This window comes from Dermacentor albipictus, chromosome 1, assembly GCF_038994185.2.
Source record: "Dermacentor albipictus isolate Rhodes 1998 colony chromosome 1, USDA_Dalb.pri_finalv2, whole genome shotgun sequence".
Classification (NCBI taxonomy): Eukaryota; Metazoa; Arthropoda; class Arachnida; order Ixodida; family Ixodidae; genus Dermacentor; species Dermacentor albipictus.
This window is the reverse complement of record NC_091821.1, coordinates 162,096,331-162,117,953: the sequence shown is the minus strand read 5'-3', so window position 1 is coordinate 162,117,953 and position 21,623 is coordinate 162,096,331. Positions and strand designations below refer to the sequence as shown.

Below are 21,623 nucleotides of genomic sequence, written 5' to 3'. Positions count from 1 at the left end.
TAATATCTTGATGTGGAGGAATATGTTTGTTTTTCGGCTTAAATATAACTGCTTTTGCTTTGCTCTCATTTACCTTCCTTTGATTAAGTTTCGACCATTCCTCTGAGGATTTCATTGTACTGTTACATTGTTTAATATGAGTATGGATATCATTACTGGAGAAAAAAGATACTGGTGTCATCTGCATAGATAATAAATCTTGCCTGAGGGTTAATGTTGACGATATTATTATTATATATATTAAAAAGTATAGGGCCTAAAATACTTCTCTGGGGCACTCCGCAATGGACAGTCCTGGCTTTCGATGTAAAAGTATCTATTTTAACAACTTGGGCTCTGTTGGAAAGGTAGTATTTTATAAGAGATAGTGACTGTCCTCGTACCCCATAATATTGTAATTTCTCCAGCAAAATATCATGGTCAACTAAATCAAATGCTTTAGAAATGTCTACGAAAATACCAAAAACTATTGCTTTGTTCTCAAACTCTGTTAGTATATATTCTTTCTGTTCTAGTAATGCTAATTCAACTGATTTGTTCTTACGAAAACCGTATTGATGTGGGGTTAACAAGTTATGTTTTTCAATAAAGTTTGTCATCCTTGAAGACAAATTTTTTTCAAACACTTTTGAGAACAGGTAGATTGGATACCGGCCTGTAATTGCCCAGATCATTGCGATCACCTTTTTTTGTAAATAACAGTAACTTTGCACACTGCATTTTCGCCGGAAGAAGTGCTGATTGCAAGCACGTCTTAAAAATATGAGCGAGTGCTGGGGCAATAATGTCAACCACGTGTTTAATAGGGCCAACTCGAAGACTGTCAATGTCACAACTGGTGCTGTTTTTCAAGGCTTTTATAACGAATGCAACTTCATTCCGTGTTACAGGATGAAGGTACATTGTGTTGTCATTATGAGCGCATGCGTAGTTACTAGCCTGAGAGGATGGAGACCTAGTCTTAGCGATACTTGTGAAAAAATCATTAAATGCGTCAGTGAGTTTAACACCGGTTAAATCTTTGCCATTAATTTGTAATTTCGTTAAAGGCCTATATGAATGACTTCGATTTAGGAGAGTCTTCAACCTCGACCATAGCAAACTATGTTGACGACACTCAATGTCCAGCAAAGATGAATAGTATACTGTGCCTGCAGTAGCAACTTTGTTGTTCGCTTATTGCGATACTTTTTGAACGCGACAAGGTCATCGGTTGATCGTGTCTGAAGGAAATGTTGATATAACTTGTGCCTAATTTTTATTTCATTGAGTAATTCAGGAGTAATGCATGGTTTCCGCGTTTTATTACTTTTTCTTCGTGTTCTGAAATGGAAGCTCTTGTGGTATAGTTGTGTCAGTATATCCAAAAGCATTTCGTAAGCCTCATGTCCGTCTGTAAGGTTAGTTATCATGTCCCATTTCATTGACATCAGGGCGTCGCGAAAGGACTTCAGTGTTCCATCTGTGATTAGTTGGCACAACACTGGTTGCAACTTCTTTCCTTGTGACTCGCTTAATTCTGCGCACAGAAACGCTGGCAGGTGATCACTGATTGAACACAATAAAGCTCCAGATTTAACGTATGACTACATGGAATTAGCGATGAATAAATCAAGAGTTGACTCGCCTTCTGGTGTAACCCTAGTTGGCACATTAATTAGGTTGGCAAAACTATTTTATAATATAACCATGTTGAAAGCATTTGATGAATTACTGTATGTACTCATGTCAATGTTAAAATCTCCACTGGCTATTATTGTCTTAGAATTATGATTTTGAGCCACAAATGCTAGAAATGGGTCATAAAACTCTAGAAACGCTGATATATCACCGTACGGTGGCCGATAACACACTGAAAATACATGCTTATCTGGTACAATGTCAACAGTTCATAGTCTGGAGACATTACGGTGTCAGACTCAATGAGTTCACATTCAGCATCACCCGTAATGAGCAGTGCTACTCCACCCTCTCTCGAGTTTGACCTGTTTAAATAATAGGTATTATAATTAGGCAACCTAAAACCATTACAGTAATTAGTACTCCATGTCTCGGTTAGCAAGATAACCGAAAATTCAAAAGAAAATCTGGTAAATAGCTACTACAAACATGACACCTTATTTCTCACAGATCATGTATTCAGGTGGATACATTTGATGCCGGGTGCGGAAAATGCTGCGACAATTTCATCTACATCATTAGGCAAGTGAAACTTCACCTCTTCATGCATCATTCCTTTATCACCCACACAAAAAAAAACTATTCGTTATAGCTCTTCCAGTTCACCCCTATCCTTAATGTGAAAGGCATGAGCTCCATCGGTCTTTCGAACAAGTACCTTGCCGTTAACGTAACAAGCAAACTTATACCCTTTCTCTTTTGCCGCTTCTTTTGCGGATCGTAGAAGCTCCCTGTTTTGCCGAGTCTAGTTTTCTTGAAAGAAAATTCGCGGTTTTTCATCCCGAAGGTCGTTCTTTTTTTTAAGTCATGCATCTCTGGTCTCCTGCTTTGTGAAACGAACCAAACAATAATTCCTGGCACGTAGTCTCTCCTCGCGGGCAGCCGATGCACGGATGTAACGTCAGCCTCTACAAGCTGAAGTATCTGGAGCTTATCAGCAACCTCATTGAGAGAGGACATCAAGTTTTCATTCTCCTCAATAGGGAGTCCATGGACTTCTAAGTTCAGTCGCCTACTCCGGAACTCAAGGTCATTCACCTGCTGTTGAAGGCTGGATTGTACGGACGCATGCACCTTTTCTCTTTCTTCCAGTTCTGACACTTTCTTTTCTTAGATCTTTGATTTCGTTGTCCTGCTTAGAAATGTTTTCCTGAAATTCATCAAATTTATGTGACAGAAACTGAACTGCCTGTTCCATGCTGTTCACTTTTTCTACCAGAGTCGGCAGGCCCTCAAACTTCTCGTTGATTGAAGCAAGTGCCAGGCTTATGGCAACGTCATCCTCACTGCGACTAGCCCGCAAGCGAGCGCTCTTGCATGTCGCGCATTTCCAGGCCTTTTTTGCCGCCTCAGATTTTGATTTGTAAGACTTTTCTTGCAAACCAGCCCACTTCCCGAAATGATACAAGTACAAACACTCACTACATTTCACAGGCCCTTCGTCTTGTACAGCAAGCTGGCACGTTAAGCAAATGTCAGACATAGCGCAAAAAAGGCAAAAATAAATGAAAGCAAGGAAAAACCAGCAACCAGGAACTACAGTAAACCACTCATTGGCTAGAACAACCGTACGATTCTACAACAGTGGCAGCAGCGACAGCATAAATGAAAACAGTAGGATTTCAAAAGAAAGCTGGAAATTACTAAAGTGCAACAGCAGAGTACGAGGGTTAGACGTGTTTCCAGATGCTGCCGCCACTGCCAAATGACCGCCGACTGCGAAACGCCCCACTATATTAGACTGCGATGCGTCGAATGGCGCTTGCGCAGAGAGTGTCCGCACGGTCGCCAACCCAGAAGCAGAGCAGAGCCGAGCCGTCGTATTTCCTCGCAGAAACAATGATGATACGAACGGCCGCAAGAAAAGCAGTTGATCTAGGGATGCTCCAGTTGGATCAAAACAGCTCGGCTTCGAGGCAGCGACTGCAACAGCAGAATATGAGGGTTAGACGTGTTTCCTGATGCTGCCGGCACTGCCAAATGACTATCTACCACTTATAGTCATTTGCTGCATGACCAGTGCCAAATGACGATCTTCTCATCGGCCGATATTAATCGTTGAGTATGCCACACTTGCGGTTTCAGGCGCGTGCAGTTTTAACGAGTGCATACATGTTTAATTTCGGCCTTTCTATGCTAATGGTGCATTATTACTGCTCCCCCCACAGATAGCTCTACGATACTTTCATTTAGCTGCACTAAATTTTTAAGAATTATCTGTACCAGGTGCTACAATTCTAACCATCGAGATAAATTACTCCGTGAGGTGATCCATTGCTTCTACAGGAAATCAAAATCCCTAATCGAATAATTAACATAACTGCGCTAATTCAGTTTTATTGCTATAGCAATGATATGGACGCTCCAGGCGCATGTCTGCCGTCGACGTCGCCGTGACGCTCCGTACAAAGTCCAAGTGCAATAACATCGTCGCCGCATGCCGTTTGCTGTATGTGCGAGTGGAAGTGTGTGAGGGTGAGCCGACGATTGTCCCTCACCTTCAAAGTGGGATGGATCGCGCCGTCTTCCATCGCGCACCGTGGCAGAGGGGTGAGGTGTTCTACTCCAGCGGCGGTTGCGTATGGCGCGACTGCGAACGACCGCTCGAGCCCTATCTTGAAAGCGATCTGCGATGGGGACAGAGTGCGCCGAGTGCTGATGCAACACCCCCTATACAAGGGCACGCCTGAGCACTCGGCGAGTAACGTCACGGAGATGAGGCCGGCGGCGTGCTCGGGGATACGGGTTGAAGGAAGGGATCACGCCCTTATGGGCAACGTTAACCAGAGCGCAGTTATTGCTTTATTTTAGGCATAGTTGAGCAGACGGCCCGCAGAGAACAGAGGGTGTTCCAAGGTCATTTTATTTACGCAAAACTATTTACGCGCTGCATTATTAAAAGGCCGGTCCATAAAAAATGAATTGGTTCAACCTTAGGATTGAGAACGAATTTCGGGTAAATGATGATAGGGAGCATGGCTTATATTAAAAAGTCACAGTGCTGCCTCCTTCTTCAGAGTAGCTTCATTGCCTTGATTTATCGTCTGCCGCAAAGAGTTCGTTGTTCATGCGATCACAAAAGTTATTCAACAAAATGTTAGCGCTGCACCATAACACATATCTCATGACAACTTCACCGGTGTGCCCTTCTTCACATTTGGGACACATGTATTTATTCCAGTCTAGATCAGGCTCTAAGCGAATAATTTCGCTTTCGAGGCATTATTGCATACAGTAGCGCATTCCACATATTTACAACACCTCAAATGAGTTTAGCAATGGAGATACAAAACATTCGTGCAACTATTTACAAAGAAACAGTTGCCTTATTCCGCAGAATTCCCGCTTTTCTCTACTTTGCTTTAGCATTGGCACCCAATATTCTGTCATTGATCTTGCGAAAACACGAACGCATAATTTTTTGGCCCCGATTTCTAATTGGTCCAGCAATTGGGCACGCAGCACTTATTAGGCATATCCTGGCATGAACGTAATCCACATTCCGCGGCAATGAAGGCTTGCCGGACACACAACCGCAATCGCAGCACAAGCGCAGAGACTACATGCACAGTTCACGTCCAGAAAAAAACTGCGCTCGGAAGCATGCCGCAGCATGCCAGGACTTTCCTCACCCCGAAGCTATCCCAGGAGCGGCAGGGTTCCCGGAACTAATCTAATTGTTATCGCCGTCGTCGCCCACTCGGTCTTCCGCGTCTCATTTTCAACACAGGTGCGCCGCTCGGAGCTTCGTAGCACGCTGCACGGAACTTCTATGTGGGCCTCTTTTGCGTGACGTAGCTCAAGGGGAGAGGGTAAAGCCAGAAGGCCTCAAGTTCTCTAGAGGGTGTTGATTGATAGCTTCCTGTGCGCTGTGGTCTCACCGCTTAGTTCGCGTTAAAGCTAGAGGGAACATGAAGGGCTATTCGCTCACTGCTACTACCGCGCTTCTTCACTCCAGCATAGTGCTGACAGTGTGTACATGGTCATCGGGTGAGATTTGTTCATTTTTACTTGTGCGCGCGATACACCATACTTGTTAGCTTATTTAGTAAGCGAATCTTTACATGTTTATACGGCCGATAAAACTGCCTTCTTTACTTCCTCTAGCTGTCTACTAATTTGCTATCGCAATCGATGCTTCACCTTTTCGGAGAAACTGCGATTTTTTTAGTTAATTACTTTTAGGCATATATGGTGAGTTCGCAAAGCGTATCTACTTGAAATGAATTCTCAGGACTACGCCAGTTTCGAGCTATTAATTTTCAAAAGTGTTCTACGAAATGCATTCGCTTTCCAGTTACTTTAGTATTGCAGTGCACAAGACAGCGTTTTATTAAAAATTAAGTCTTACAACACTCCATCTTTACCGCAAGTTTGACGGCGCATATCTCGAAACCGGTGTCATTCTAAGAATTTTCCCATATTGGAGCACAGCGATCGCGTCACGTTCACATCACGAGCCCCGCTTCCAATTTCTTTCCGACCTGTTCTATTTTTTGCTGAACACCGCAACCAATGGCTGTTAGGAGTTTTCTGCAATGGCCGATTTATTGAAGGCACGTACGATATTCGGTGACATTGCCGGCAGTGCGTTTGACGTACAAGCGTCTATGCGGGCGACCTTGATTCTCCTTCAGGGAGCGAGGCTCCCTCAAGAGGAAGGATGCGCGTGTTTTAGTTTGAAATTTCAGCTTTTTTGGCGCAAGGCAATGGTTTGATACTTGGCAGGCACTATGGTCAATATAAGATCTACACACAGCGCTTGTCTGTTTGCAATATCCAGACCTGCCGAGGGGCGCTTTAAGGAGAAGTGCTTCAGCATCGCATTGTAGCCACTGAATTCATGCTGTCCCAACTGGAGCTTGCAACGTAAAAACTGAAGATATTTTAATATTATACGCTTTTCTTCGCTCAGCAAGAGGGTTGAAGTAGGAACTGCTCAATGTATCAGTTGGCTTTGTCAAGGTTCTAGTCAGGTGGCCGCATCCCTGACATATTTCCTTTGAGAGCCGCGGCACATGCTCCTGCAACATATAAATATTCGAATACTAACAAAAAATTAAGTAAATACTACTTTCAAGTATCATGTGACGACTGTGGACCGACTGTCATCCGCAGCGGAGTCGGGCGTCTCGCTCCTAACGCAATAAGAAGGCTTTCAGTGAAATTATTTGTTCATGCAACTTTGCGAGCAGCCCGTCACCATCACTATGGAAACGCGGGCCTATAAGAGCGACGGGAGTTGCTGATGGTCGCGTGGACAGCGGCAGCGACCAGCCTACACGTTTCCAGTCTTTCGCCAGATTCCCGTGGTTATAAGGGCTGCGGCCCACCGCTGACGGAGGCGTTCCTGACGCGAGGGATGTTCTATAATGCGTCTTGACGGAGGACAATACCCGCCGTCGTAAGCAAAAAAAAAAAAATTTAATCCCATAGAACGCAGAGACAGACTAAGGCCGGGCTATATTAAGAAAAGAAACGGACCACTATTTACAGACATTATATATACAAGACCTTTACAGTTATACTATAAGTCATTTAATAAAAAGGCTGTTCTAGTTACGCAAATTTTGCTTACGCACATGGCTGGCTTATGCTCTCTGCCGTACGCAATGCGAGTTAATACATGATTAGCAATGACCGGTTACTTTACTTTTTTATGTAGGGATTGCGGTATACGTCTATGTTAGGTACATGAAGAGACTAGTAATAAGATAAAGCTCTTCATTATGTTGGATACTTCTAGAGCGTTTGTTTTCCGAGATAATCATAGTCAAATTTGGCACTCAGTACGCTGATTTCGTTTTCAGAGGCGGGAATCTCGGCGAAAAGACATAACTTCAATGGGGCGCAGCTGAGAATGAATCCCGTCTTGTATTCGCTACCTGACAGCTGGAGCAAAGCTGTTATCAACACCGCTAAATCAGCTACGTCTTGACGAGAGCCGAAGGGAGGGGAAGGAGGAGTGAGAGGACGTCCTTGTGTCTTGACTCCCGCATCTGAATGCAAATATTCTGTACTTAGTCTGCAATTTAATGTTGAATATCTTGAAACACAAGCGCTATGGAATTGTCCAACATAATAAAATGAACCTCGAACACCGTTATCGTCACGTGCCGCATATACATGAGTACCGTAATCGGGAAATGAATAAGTTAATAACAACACTGTCTACATATGAAGTCATGGACTCTTTTTTTGTCTGCTAAAAATGTTTACTTTGAAGGTCTTATATACAGGTACTTTGAAGTTAAACTGTCGAAGGGGAAATAGGCCATGCTAGCTAGCTACGCAAGTGCAGCTTGCGCAAACTGTTTATGTGCTTTGGTGGGCGCAATGTGCAATAATAAGCAAACTATAACATATTATTAATACCAACATTGTTAATGCCAGGGTACAAATGCCAATATTGTCAGCAGCCCACCTTCTCTTTAATATTTTGTTCTCTAAGTGTCTCAGTAGTGGACAAACGCACTTGTTTAAATATGTATTTCTATTTCAACAGAGAAACCACATTTTAAAATTTCCTGCAAGCAGCATTGTTCTTCCTCACTTGAGTTTTTGTATGCGATCCCGAAAAGTACGCAAGAATCATGGCAAATGCAAAGCAATTCGCAAAGATTATCTTAGGCAAGAGCACTTCCCCCTTGGCTGGCGTTTGGACACCCGCCATATAAAGAAAGACGTTATAATGAGTCAATATATAGCAGAGCCGATGATTATTTGCAGAAAGCACATACGTAAGAAATGTTCTGCGAATTCAGACCCTGAAGTGTTAAGATTGCATTACTAGATAGCATCCTTAAAACAACAACAAACACCAGTACCCTGCAGAATATGGCTTTAAAGCCGATTATGACCACAAAAATATATACTTCGGAATAATTTGGTGTTGAAGGTATCTTCGTTATTGGAAGCCGAACGTGGACAATAGCATTTGCGTATCATAACTGACAGATTATGCCAATGTTTCAGGAAGTCAAGAGGCTCACCTCACAGAAGTCCTCGGACAAGGCCATGTTCTACGGTGTCGATGACAGCCCGGCGTGGTACTTCAGTGCTGTACTTGGCCTGCAGGTAAATCATTAATGCCTCAGAATCTTAAAATTGTATCAATGCATCAGCTGTAGTCGGTTTCATGGGTTCAATAACAGGAGCGAGCGTGCGTCCCCAAGGAGCTTGTGGTCATGTGCCTTACAAGTCTACTACGCCGAAACAAATAGAGTGTTATAGTTGTCTTAGTGTACTTAAAATCTCTCTTTACTTTTTCAGATAAAAGAAATGCTCACAATTGAAGACTAACACCTCAAATTTTTCTATAGCTTACGGCAAACTTGATTTTGAAAATCGTGGTTATGCAAAGGGGAAACGTGTCCTTTAGTTTTAGCGCACTTCTGCTAGTCGCCGTTTCATTTTTTGCTCCATAAATTTAGCGCGCCACGTGAGTGGCAGAACCAGAAGTCACTCAGGGTCCATGTTTGCAAACAGTGAAAGCCAGCAAGGGCTGTCGAGGTCTGCTGTGGTAAGGTTGAGGTGTAACGTAGCGGTGAGCGCTACCTATAGTCGTCATAGCATTCACAACAGATCCTCTATCTAAGACTCTAGACGGATATAAATGGCTAGCCTTCAGGTAAATGCAACGAACAGCCTGACGACAGATTGGACATGCAGTAGCATGCTGTGATTGGCGAACATGGCATAGTTTCTACGGCGTTTGGCACCTCCCATATTTATTTTTGCCTCAATAGCCGTCTTACCGCTACTTTGATACCTAGCTGACATACAATATAGCTGATGCACAGTAATGGGGTATCGGTGTTTATCTACACTAATCTGCAGACGATCTCAAGACGCATGCTAAACGCACTAAACTTCCACAGTTAGACGCGTCTTTATAGGTCTTTCGTTTGATTGTTATAAGCACCGTTTTCGTTCTTTGCTTCTTTTTTTTTCGACCTGACCTTTTGGCTTTGGCTGGAGTGCAGCTGCGTCTCGTTATGGCCTTTGTGCAGCACTACCTGATCGTGACATCGGGAGCGCTGAGTTATCCCTTCGCCTTGGCTCCGGCTCTCTGCATGCGCGAAGAAGACCCGGCGCGCGGATACCTCATCTCAACGATCTTCTTCATATCGGGCATAGGCACGATCATCCAGACAACGCTTGGCATCAGGTTTGTTTGGCACAAAAATGTGTATTTACTCTTACTGGGTAAACTATAATTCACAATTGTGGACGTCACGTATTTCGAATTACACGAGGGACGTTCCGAAAGTAAGTTTCGTCATTTATATTCACTCAAAGTCTTTATTGCCCCTCCCCCCCCTCAAAGAAATACATCATGACATCATAAAATGTCCACCTTGTACTATTTTTCCACATAGTCGCCACCGACATTAAGACATTTGTCATTGCGCGCAATCAGTTTGAAGAAACCACTCTGGTAAAACTCGGTGCCCTGCAATGCAAGGAATCGTTGCACAGCCGGCTACGCCACAGCATTGTTCTGGAAGTGACATCCCGAGAGTGCGGCTTTCAATGGAAGGAACAGGTGCCAATTCATAGCGGCTAACAGCCCGCACTTCCATTGGAGACCACGTTGACAGTACACGTCAGTCTGCCATTCTGATTTCTACTCGAGCACGCCTCGGGCACGCCGGTCTGCTGCTGCTCTCTCTTTTCTTCGACGCTCTGCGCATACGTCATTCCTCCTCCACTGACGCTCTTTCCATAGCTGAACCAGCAACGAGCGTGGATTCTTATAGCTATTGTTTGTTTCATCTGGTCTACCATCTTCACTTTTAAAAAAATGACGAAACCTAATTTAGGAACGTTCCTCGTATTTATTACGTGTGGAATTTTTCCATGAAAAAATCTTTGTTCTTTTGGAATACAATAAATCCATTTGTGGCGATTTCTCCGACCTGGATTTCTCAGAATAATTGTACCGCTCTTGACGCTGTCAAAATACATGATGATGTCAAATCCATGAGGGCGCGCTGGTATGCGAAAACTTCAGGGCGCTGCCGAAGCCCGTCTTTCGTCTTCTCATCGTTTCAGGACGGCGGCCGTTTTGCTGTTCCGCAAGCGTAACTGATTATGCAGCTTAAAATAATGTTGCCGTTCAGTGCCCCTTTAATCACAATAATACTAGGTGTTTTGCATTCCAAGGCGCACTGCTGGTAAGAAAGGACGCCGTAACGGGGGCTTCAGTATTGCTTTTGTGCATCTGATGATCCTTAACTTGCGGTTAATAAGGCGAAGGAACGCTCTATTTTGTTTTTCTTTGCCTTCTGCCTTTACCAGAATGCAATGGCTGCTATCTTTATGCTTCGATTTTTCACTTAAAGAGGCAACGCTCTGCATTTCTGCAAACCCCTCAGAGCTCGGCTAATCACCATGGGGATTTTGCGTGCTCTCACATCGACTATGATGCCATAATCTTTAACTCTCTCGTTTATGTTGCAGGTGCATGTGTGTGGGGAAAAGAATGAGTAATTTGGCCTCCACCGTCACATTCTTTGCTTGGCAAATTCAAAAATAGCATTCTGAGCCCTACAACGATCTCTTCCTCTTCTGTGATGGTTTCGTCCACGTGCAGATACTTGTAGGGCCGACGCTGTTTCGCACACGTAGACCGTCGGTTAAATGACGTCGTTCTATTTCGATATCACTGTATTATTTGCTGTCAATTTGCCTGCCTGAAACTTAAGCGCACTTGCACGAATTGCATTCTTTGGGCCCCATAAAGTAGAACTATTCCAATATGTTTTTGTTACAATCTCCTGACGTCAAATTTGAGTAACCGCCGACGCAAGCATCGGGCGGTCACCCGCAGGGCTGTCTGAACAGACCAATCAAACGCACTCCTCGTTCATGGGAGGTCACATTTGTTTGCTTGAAAAACGAATAACATTGCTTACACGGAGCAGCTCCTCTTATCTAATTGAATGACAAGAGGCGAGGAGCACGCTCAAATGGAGAGGGATTCGAGGGGGCCGAGCCATTCCAATGAAAATCGATAACCAGGTGAAGATGGTCGTGCCGGCGTCTGCGATTGGTTTGCTTTCCCTTGCTTAGCTTGCGGTGGCTGGTCAAAATCGCAGCGGGATGCAACGCAAGCTTAAGAATGACGCTAAAACGGATCCTCCGCAAGGAAGAGTTGTCAGAACCAGGTCGTAAACGTGCCGAAAGTGCTCGAAAACGTTACACGGCCAAGTAGAAAGGTTTATTATACGCAAATAAACCCATGCTCTTCGGCGGGTTCGAGTAGCCAGTGCCTTGACGATCGGCGGCAGCCATGTTTTATTCCTTTCGGAACGGGGCAGCCTGCGGCTATTCCGAAGAAAATTCAGTTTTGTTCGGCATATTAATGCATCTTTATCGCGTACACGTCACTTTAACGCGGTGATTTTGTGCGGTTTTGTGACGTCCCGTTACATCTGGTGAAGTTGGTGCAGCCCGAAAACGTTTGACCAATAGCCGAGGGCTAATGGCGAACAGGCGTCTAATCAAAAATAACATTTTTTTCTTTTTTTGTTCGGTCAAATCATGCATAATAATTGTGCACACGTCATATCAGATGGGGAGTTATCGCGGTTTTCGTGACGTCGCGTTACGGGCAGGTGAAGGGGGGGGGGGGGGTTTGCTCCAAGAAAGTTTGAGACCAATCGCGAAATGCTGATTGCAGAATTAGAATATAAAGTTTGAAATAGTTTTACGTTATTGGCACCTCTTTATATGCTTAGAACTTCCAGCATTTGCGATAACCATAATATTACTTTTGGGAAGCGTGCAAAAGACCTGCTTTCTGCGAAGAGACCATTTCGCAGTCTGCAGATACTGTATGAGCACAGCTTTGAGAGCAAATGATGTAACACCCCTTTGAAGTCCACGTATACGACGCTGTAGAAGGTAGAGTAAAATAGGGAACGAGCACGGCTCCTATATTTGCAGTTGTTTCTATATAACCATTCTGAAGGCTAGTACCTTGCACTATCCAAAAGTAAGCTGAACAAACGAACAAGAGAGAGCTTAGATTCTTGCGCAAGGTGAGCTCTTCTATGAGCTCTTTTGAAATCGCGATGCAGTTGTTCTAGAGACTGAAATTCAGTTTACTCCGCGGAGCGCGAAATCAGATGTTTTTTTTCTCGTGATATCGAACAAATCTAAGGGGCCATTGGTTATTGTTTATTGCTGTAGGAGAGGTTTGAGGAATAGCGGTTATGGGAATAAACGGATTGAAAACAAATATATAGCACGCACACTGAACGACCGCTCCCGAATACCCGATGGCGTAGGAGTCTGAAGCGTCTCATTTTGCGTTTGCCGCTTTTTAATTTTTATTTACACGATACTGCGGACCGTTTTTGGCCCAAACAAAAAAGGGCAAATGCAAAGAAGGAATACAATGCGTTGTACAAACTGAAATGCACATATATATGTTAAGATGCATGCATGTAGATATAAAACACTTCCCAATATATATATAGACATCTGGCACCTCCAAAATTATCACAATGCAAGTGGCAAAAGACTCTGTTAGAGGTTAAAAAATATTGTTGATGACCTTTTTAAAGTTTCCACACGTGAGCAACTCATCAGCTAGGGAATTCCGGTCAGTTATTGTTTTCGGGAAAAATGACAACTTGTGCGAACTTGTTTTTGCGAAATGAGGAGTTAAGCTATAGTTGTGTGTGTGTCGTGTTTTGCGGGTTAGAGCCGGCGTGACAGATGGTGTGGCGGGGATACCGAGGTTTCCATGTAACAAGGAGTGCAAAAATTCTATCCTCGCTATTTTTCTTCTGGTACAGAGAAATTTTATTTGATTAGTTTTCATGAGGAGAGATGGAGAGTCAGAATTCCTGTATTTGTTGTAGGTGAATCACACGGCGCGCCTTTGAACCCTCTTAATCTGTGCAGTGTCTTTTTCTCGTGTGAGTATCCACACACCATGGCGGCATACTCAATTTTTGGCCTAACAATAGCTTCATAAGCTCATTTTTTCCCACTGGCAGGTGCTCCCCTTGTGTCTTAAAAACCCGAGTTTTTTCATAGCAGATGAGATTATAAAGCAAATTTTATCACTACAAGTAAGCTGGTTGTTATTGGTTATGCCTAAATATGTGAATTTTGTGACCTGACTCACAGATGCAGTGTTGAGGGTGTAGTTAAACGTAAGAGGCGTCATTTTCCTGGTCATGTACATAAACACTGTTTTTCAAAATTCTGTGACATCCCCCAATTGTTCACCAAGACAAAACACACTTCAAAGCAGCAATCAGCAGGCTTTGATCTAAAACAGAACGTGTTTCTTTAAACAACATGTAATCATCGGCAAATAGGTTAATTTTGACGTTTTCATCAATAAAGGAGGCCAAATCATTTATATCGGCCAAAAACAATAGCGGTCCCAGCCCGCTTCCCCGCAGAACACCTTATGTGACCTCAAATGGAGGAGAACAAAAACCGTCAATTTCCGCATATTTTTTTCTCCGATTTGAGTAAGCAGCAATCCATTTTATGAGTGGTGCCGGTACTTCAATTCCTTCAAAGCTCCTTTAAAATTAAGGAGCATTGAGCTTTCGAAGGCACACTAGTTCAAGGGATATGTCTCGGTGCTACACGATCTCCAGGTAGTCTCGGTTGACGCTTTTAACGGAAACCGCAACGTATCGTTAGCACTGCCATCGCCTCGAAAGTAATAAAAAAATATGACCCAAATACGTCTTATAATAAATTTGTCACTTTTTTAGCAATATTTATTTTTCCTAATACATAGAAACTTCAAAACAAAATGCACGCGTAGTAAAGACATTACCAAATACAGATGTATTTATTGTAATGATGGCAACCGTGTGTACCGCTTCGTGCACCGCATGCTGGCACCGATTATTCGTTGTTGCCTTTGCTTTAGCTGCTTTGTTTCATTCCTTGTGGCTAGGCAGCAATAGGTACGCGTAAACGCGGTAAAACAAAGTACTACAAAACAAAAGTGACGAGGGAAGAAGACGCGCAGAAAAAAACCGATGAGACGGATGCCTAGAAGCCGCTAACCAAAGAACCAAATCGCACATGGCAACCATGTTGTGTCGATGTTGCTGCTGACGGCAGGCCGTGCCAACGCTGCTGTACCGACGCTTTCATGATGGAGATTACGGGTGTCCCGAAAGTGTTTAATACTTTAGTAATAGTATTCAGTACTTATACGCTTATTTTGAAGAGGTAAAAATTCAACTTCCATATTTTTAGAGATTATTTTTTCTGCTGTCCGACGCCCTCTAGGCTCGAGAGTATTCCCTTGAGGTTTCAAAGGACGAACGCGCACTCCTTTGACTCAGAGCTCCCTTCCAGTAGGGATCCTTTGCTCTGCTTGTGTGAAAGTGCGCATTTTCCCTTGAAGTAAAGGATCTTTGGTTCAAAGGACTTTGAAAGTGCCCGTGTGACTGGGGTATTAATTTACGCTTCAGAAGTAGTTTATCGTGAGGAATCTTGTCGAATGCCTCACTGAAATCGAGATAAAATACTTCAACTTGTCCGGAATTACCTAATACGGCCCTAAGCGTGTGCACAGCTTTTGTTAATTGTGTAACGGCTGAAAATCCTTTTCTGAAACCATGCTGACATGGACTGAGCGCGGAACTTGTATTTAGAATCTGAAATATATCATTTGCAATTATGTGTTCGATGAGATTATAGGAAGAACAGGTTAAGAAGATAGGAATGTAGTTCCCTACTTGTTTCGCTGGGTGGTAACTCAAAGGTTTGAGCAACATCTCCGAATTTTTTTTTCCTTCGCATTGTAGCAAAGCAAATCAATTGCAACGTGCAATTCAAACGCTATGCAGATTTATTGATGGCCTTTTCTAGGTCTCCCCAAAATTCCTTATGTCAATGTCCTGCTCGCTCTCACTTGGCACATTTCTGCGGTTAGGCATCCACAGGAAGCTTAAGATGGCACGACACGAATCTGAAGTTTTACGCGTACAGACTAGTGTCACACGACAAATTAGAAAATGTGACAAAGAGGTTGCCCGTGGTGCCTTTCTTTTCTTGTGAGCGTAGCACGAGGCTAGTGGAAGGGGCAGACAGGCAAAGAAAGATAGACAAATCTTAAAGTAAGAAAAATAAAGACACAAAGACAAACTGCAAATAAAGCAGGTGATGCTTTCAGATGGGAATGGCAAAGCGAGAGAATAAACAGAGGGAGTGACAGATGTGTTAACCAGAATAAGCCCTCGTTAGAAGACAGGCGAGGAAAAGCAGAAAAAAAAAGGAATCCTTGCAGAAGCGAGAGTGAAAGAGTGTGAAATTAGTCTCATAGCTTGTCACGAAAGCCGCATGTCATCGGCAACACAATAACGGGCTGAAAGCTTCCTTTCCACAAGCCGGTTTTAAAGGAGAGAGAACCTAGATACTGGAGAGAAGTTAGTTTATTAAAAAAAAATACTACCTGATAGTATGCGTGAGCAGGTGCGACGCGCGTCTATTAAGATACCAAGCCCCGGTTTCAGAAACTTCATAAATGGATAAGTGTGCGACTATTTGTGCGCACTGGCTAGTATACTGGTATTGGAGACGCTTATGCACGTTATAAGCATGTACTGCATTCAACGTACTTCGAGACACTGTAAGAGAGTAACCTCAATTTGCATATAAATATTTCAAATACGGCCATATTTACAACTGTAATACATGAACCTGTGTGCACTGGCCTAACGTGTACATGGATGATATGTCGCGTGAGCTCTCAGTATGGCCTTCAGTTCAAAGGCGTGCAACAGCGATGGACACCGCTCCATACAGTCAATATATTTAAAGATAATCTCGCGATTATGCATCGGAACCTGTGGCAGCAACATATGTGGGAGTTTCCTCGATAATGACTTAACACACGAATGGCACAAGATGTTTAAGTGGGAAAACAAGTTTCGCTATTGCCTCCCGTTTCTCTAAAGCTGACGCTTCAACGAAACTTGACTCAATGTCAGAGTTTAAATGACTCGCGTGACATTAGACAGCCATGGTGCGAACGTTCAAGATGTTACTGCCGAACTGAGCCTGAACCATGGATTTGTACTTCAAGCATTTCGTAGTACTGGTACTGGTACTAGTTAAATTAATAAGGATGGTGTCATGCACGTGCAAGCCAACATGAACACATCTCGCTCGATGATCACAGTCACTGTCAGAACGCTGGAGTTAGAATTTGTGGCCGGAGCAGCGAGCTAATTGACCTTCGTGCTGCATATGTCACTTCAACGCGAACTAAACGGCTAGAAAGCGCACACGAAGCTATCGGCACTCGGCGTACTCTGCCCCCATCGCAGATCGCTGTCAAGGCAGGGTTCACGCGGCCGCGTGCGGCCACTGAATTAGAGCCCTCCCTCCCTTCAGCCTGGCGCCTTGCGTAAGACGGAAGACGGCGCCCTTCCTTCCCGCATTCCTCGCTTGCGTGTGCGAGAGTGAGCCACCATACTCGGCTCACCCTCGAACGTTTTCTGTCGCACATACGCTTCCGGTGCGCGGCGACGATGTTATCGTCCTTGCACTTAATACGGAACGTCAAGGCGACAGCGACGGCAGAAATTCGCCTGGACTGTCCATATAATTGCCATCGTAATAAAACGCTCGCCAGCTAGGACGATAATTGAATGTACGGTATGCTTAGTTGGAAACACCATGACCAACCAAAGGACAAGTATAGGCAAGCGATGAGTGCTTTCACGTTTCGTCGCAAAGATTGAAGGTTTTGAATAGTATCTTCAAAGGAAATGGTTGTGCCCACGATCTCCTGCAATCATAAAAAGCTAACTCTGGGATATTGGGCCATGACACCTGTCAACAGCATGTCATAATGGGACTTCCTCGAACACAACTGGAAGCCTCCCACAAGGTCGAAGCGCTTTTGCCTCCTAACAGCATGAGAATGAGCGCTTCCGTAAACGGCACGTACGACTGCTGAAAAATGCCATGGTTCGGCGGTGTCAGCGTATTCCGCGTACTAATCCGACCAGAGAACAGATCATCTTATTATGCCCATAGCACTTCAAGCAACCCTTGGGAGTATGAACTTAAGCAATGAATGAATCACAAAAAGTACAGCGGAACGTATTACTGTTCCCGTCAATAACCTTCCAGAATTTAAGAGAATGTGCGCGGAAAACTGCTGAATGAAACAGCAAAGCATTCTTTGTGAAAGTATTCCCTGTGAGAAAATATAATTGTCATTTATCTTGCATGTATTTTCTCTCTTTAATACTGCGCTGACGCTACTTTCATGTCGCAAACTGCACAAGCGTATGAGCGAGACGTGCCATTGCTTACAGAAACGCGTAGCGAGCGTAGTGGGCTAAATAAAGGAAGTGTAGGCAAGAATCATGAATATTTTTCTTGATGAAACAAGATAAGGCCCAGAGGGTACAACGTTTTCTTAGAGTGCACTTCACGGAGCAATTAGAGTCAGTATTTCTCGAAAGCACAAAGTTTTCTAGCAATGAGGCGATGCTTTGAGAATTTGCTTGCTTCAATTCTGCAATCGTGATGTGCTCCCTGAAACCATTGTTAAAAAGTTAAAATCTTGTTCATCATGGTCATGAAAATAGCTTCGGTGGCACAAATGAAGTGTCAAGGCAATGGTGATGAGCTTCAAACATAACACAGAGACTGAATGGAGGATGCACCAGCAATAGAGCGGCTGCAGAAAGAAGGTAGTCACTGCCGACAATGACTCGAAACGACAGTGCCATAAATTTATTGCATATTATATCACATGATTCCCTGCAGCCAAGTGCTCGTTATACGATTACTAGAAATGCAGAAAAAAAATGTTTTCGTGCAAATATTGTATAGGTGCCTTTGCACCAGTTCTCGCATGACATCCATTGTAGAAGTAGCTTCTGAAGTCGACAATTCCAGCTGGGATCTTAAAATAACTTTTCGTGCCTGGAAGCTATATCATACAGATTAATGTGATATGTCAGATAGTTTAATGCTGAACACAAATCGCGCACAAAAGAGGTTGTGTGCATCACGAAAAATGCACATCATGATTTAGCTGATAGCTTGTTGTTGTTGTTGTTGTTGTTGTTTAACTTAATTTATAATGTTCTGTTCTTAAAGCGAGCGGCACCATGCTGGGCAAAGTAGACGATGACCATAATAGGTTTTTGAAACGAAAGACACTGCCATTAGCTACGCAAAAAGTGAATTTTACGACTTCCTTAGATAACATGTCAGCAACGAGAACTTGACTAAACTGACGCTTTATTGCCTGACAGTTGATCCGTGCTGCTTTTTCGAAAGCGTTTAATAAAAAGATGGTCATGCCCCTCGCTTATCGCACCCAAAATCCAAGCATCGTCAACATAAATATTCCTACCTAGTACGCCATTGAATATCCGATTCAATTTGAAACACCTCGCTGGCGGATGCGATACTGAAAGGCAGCCTCTAGCAGCGATAACATTCACAAGGAGTCGAAAACGCGCATGACCGAGATGAACTCTCCTCTAACGATACTTCGCGAAAGCGGATATTTTGTCCGATGTCGGTGACAGAAATTGGCGCCTTTTAGTTCTGCCTCGACGTTTTCGCGTCTTCATATTTGAGAACGCTTCCTCTTTGGGCTGTCATTCTTTCTTGCATATAAGAACACTGTCAGCTTCCGCCATTCTCGCAAATGATAACCAACGGGACTCACCCAGTTTATTGCCCTGCTGTCGCTCTAGATAATGCCTACCCATTGTGGTATACGCTCAAGCTCGTTACACAGCAGCTCCTGTAGAGACAGGAACTCATCGCGCTGGTTGAAAACACGTACGAGGTCTGGTGAAAACTACCGCAAAATACGCACCTTATTATGAAAAATACGCAAGGACATTCGCGTGACATATCGCGAAATGATTGAAAAAGAAAGGACTTTCCATCCTGGCCCTGCCAAAAAGGATGCGCAGCCAAGCTGTTGAAAAGAGCCACTTAAACTGCTGAGAGGGGGTATGCAATGCTTTATTGCTCAATTCCTCCTCAGGCGCATTGTTCAGTCACAGAAGAATGTGGACGTGCGGACTTCCCCTGTGCTGCAATTCCACGAGAGCACGACCAGCCGCAGCACGCCGCCGCTGGTCGTATTGCTGTTTCTTACGTGATAACGTTAAGAGCCCCGTGTCTCATACGTGCGTCAGACGTCGTTACGCCAAAAAGCTTTTCGAACCACCCATACTCAGGCCCTCCATGTTGCGCGATGAAGTTACTGAACTAAATGTACTTGTCAAGCTAGAATACGTAGAGAAGTCGTAAGGTACGACCTACACACAACCTACAGACATGATAACTCTCGAATTATAATTGGAATATACGAGAAAACATAATTCTGTTACGCGAAAACTCAAAATATCCGTTTTCCAGCGTTTCTAGCATTCATAGACCAGTGACGGCGTCCACCATTTGCGCGCGCGTGTGCGTCAATATCTCGGAGTCCACAGAGCGGTGCGCCCGCTTCCTTGAAACACCAGATGCCGCTCGCCTCCGCCGCATCGCAGCCCACGCAAGAGGCCGTGTTTCTACCACAAAGCCCACCTTCGTGCATAGCGTTCGCCGCGAGCGTTTCCCGCTAAATATTATGGTTACATACGCTGCAGCTGCCGGGTAGCGTGAGAAGCTGTCAGGAATATTTAAATGCTGTCACGTTCCACTCTTAAAGGCGAAGCTTAAGCTTCCTCCAATTTTCCCCCCTTTGCTGCTCGTCGTATTCACGCTGCTCTTCGGGAGTCCTACACTTTAAAAAAAAGCTTACACCGTTTGGGGTATATATCTGCCACATAGCAATAATCGTCATCTGCCTTGCTTGCGTTTCCTTTCTTGAAAATGTCGCGCCTGCTACTTTCCTGTCGGCAATGCTCCGTCATGCTGATAACGCGCATGCCATTCGTTACTGGGAAGTATCGGGCTCGCAGCGTTAAAGAAAGGAAATGTGGACAAGACAGATGACATTTATTGTTGTGTGGCGAGATACTACTCAAAGGGTGCAAACTTTTCTTAGAGTGTAACTATGCGTTGCCTACCCATCGCGGTGCAAGCCACTGTCCCCACCGCCTTCCACAAATTGACCACTTTCAAGAAGCTGAATTTCATTTCCTTCGCCTTTACTTCGCACTTTCAATGTGTTCGCCGGAAACACACAATAGGGCCGAATTCACAAAGCTTTTCGTTTGTAAGTGCTCTTTGTGATTGTTTGCCTGCCTTCACAATGTCACGCGGTTGGAATTTTCTCTTGCATGCGAACAATTCAAACGTAAGAGTATTTTGTGAATCTGAGCCCTGATTCTAACCCGTATACTTCGCAATTTTCTACAAAGTTGTAGCTTGTGGCGTGTTCTTTAACATTGCGCAAGAATCCCACGAGCATTTATATTTTGTACTTTACTCGTGTACGAAACACATGCCTGTCATGAACTTCATTTCGCTGTTCATGGAAGTGCTCCTCAAATTTGGCCACACCTTTCTCATAGTTTTCTCTCGCTATCAAAACAAGAATCGTGGAATATATTGGTTACGTCTCCTTACGTCTCCGCGCGCTGCAGGAGCGTTCTTTCTACTGCATGGTTCTTTAGTAGGTTCAATCGCTTGCAGGAAATGATAGATCATTTGGTATAAAATAGGCTTCTAGCCTTTCTTTTCATTTCCGGATGTGCGTAATCCTTCAAGTGCTTTGGCGCTTTTCATACGTGCTCAAGTCGTTCGTTGGCAATGCAGTAAGTAAACACCGCCCTGCTAAGGCAGCATTTTGCCTGGTGAAAGCGTTCTTTATAATGACGCCTTCATCCAAATAATGCCACCACTTTTATCACCAGCTAACACCATCGGGCTGAAGTGAAGCGCCGGTGCGTGAAGTGGATAATGAACAAGGTTAATCATTGATTACATAAAGCTTTGGTGCTGACGCAAGG

General features: G+C 44.0%; 1 protein-coding gene across 3 annotated transcripts in view; it reads left to right on the top strand.

Annotated features, from left to right (window-relative positions):
• LOC135911360 (solute carrier family 23 member 1-like) overlaps positions 1–21,623 on the top strand; it is a 189,421-nt gene that overhangs the window by 69,741 nt on the left and 98,057 nt on the right. For all 3 annotated transcript variants that reach the window (XM_065443600.1, XM_065443615.1, XM_065443607.1), the window contains exons 4-5: positions 8,656–8,757; positions 9,693–9,850. In XM_065443600.1, the coding sequence (XP_065299672.1) occupies positions 8,656–8,757; positions 9,693–9,850 (260 nt within the window). The remainder of the gene's footprint in view (positions 1–8,655; positions 8,758–9,692; positions 9,851–21,623) is intronic.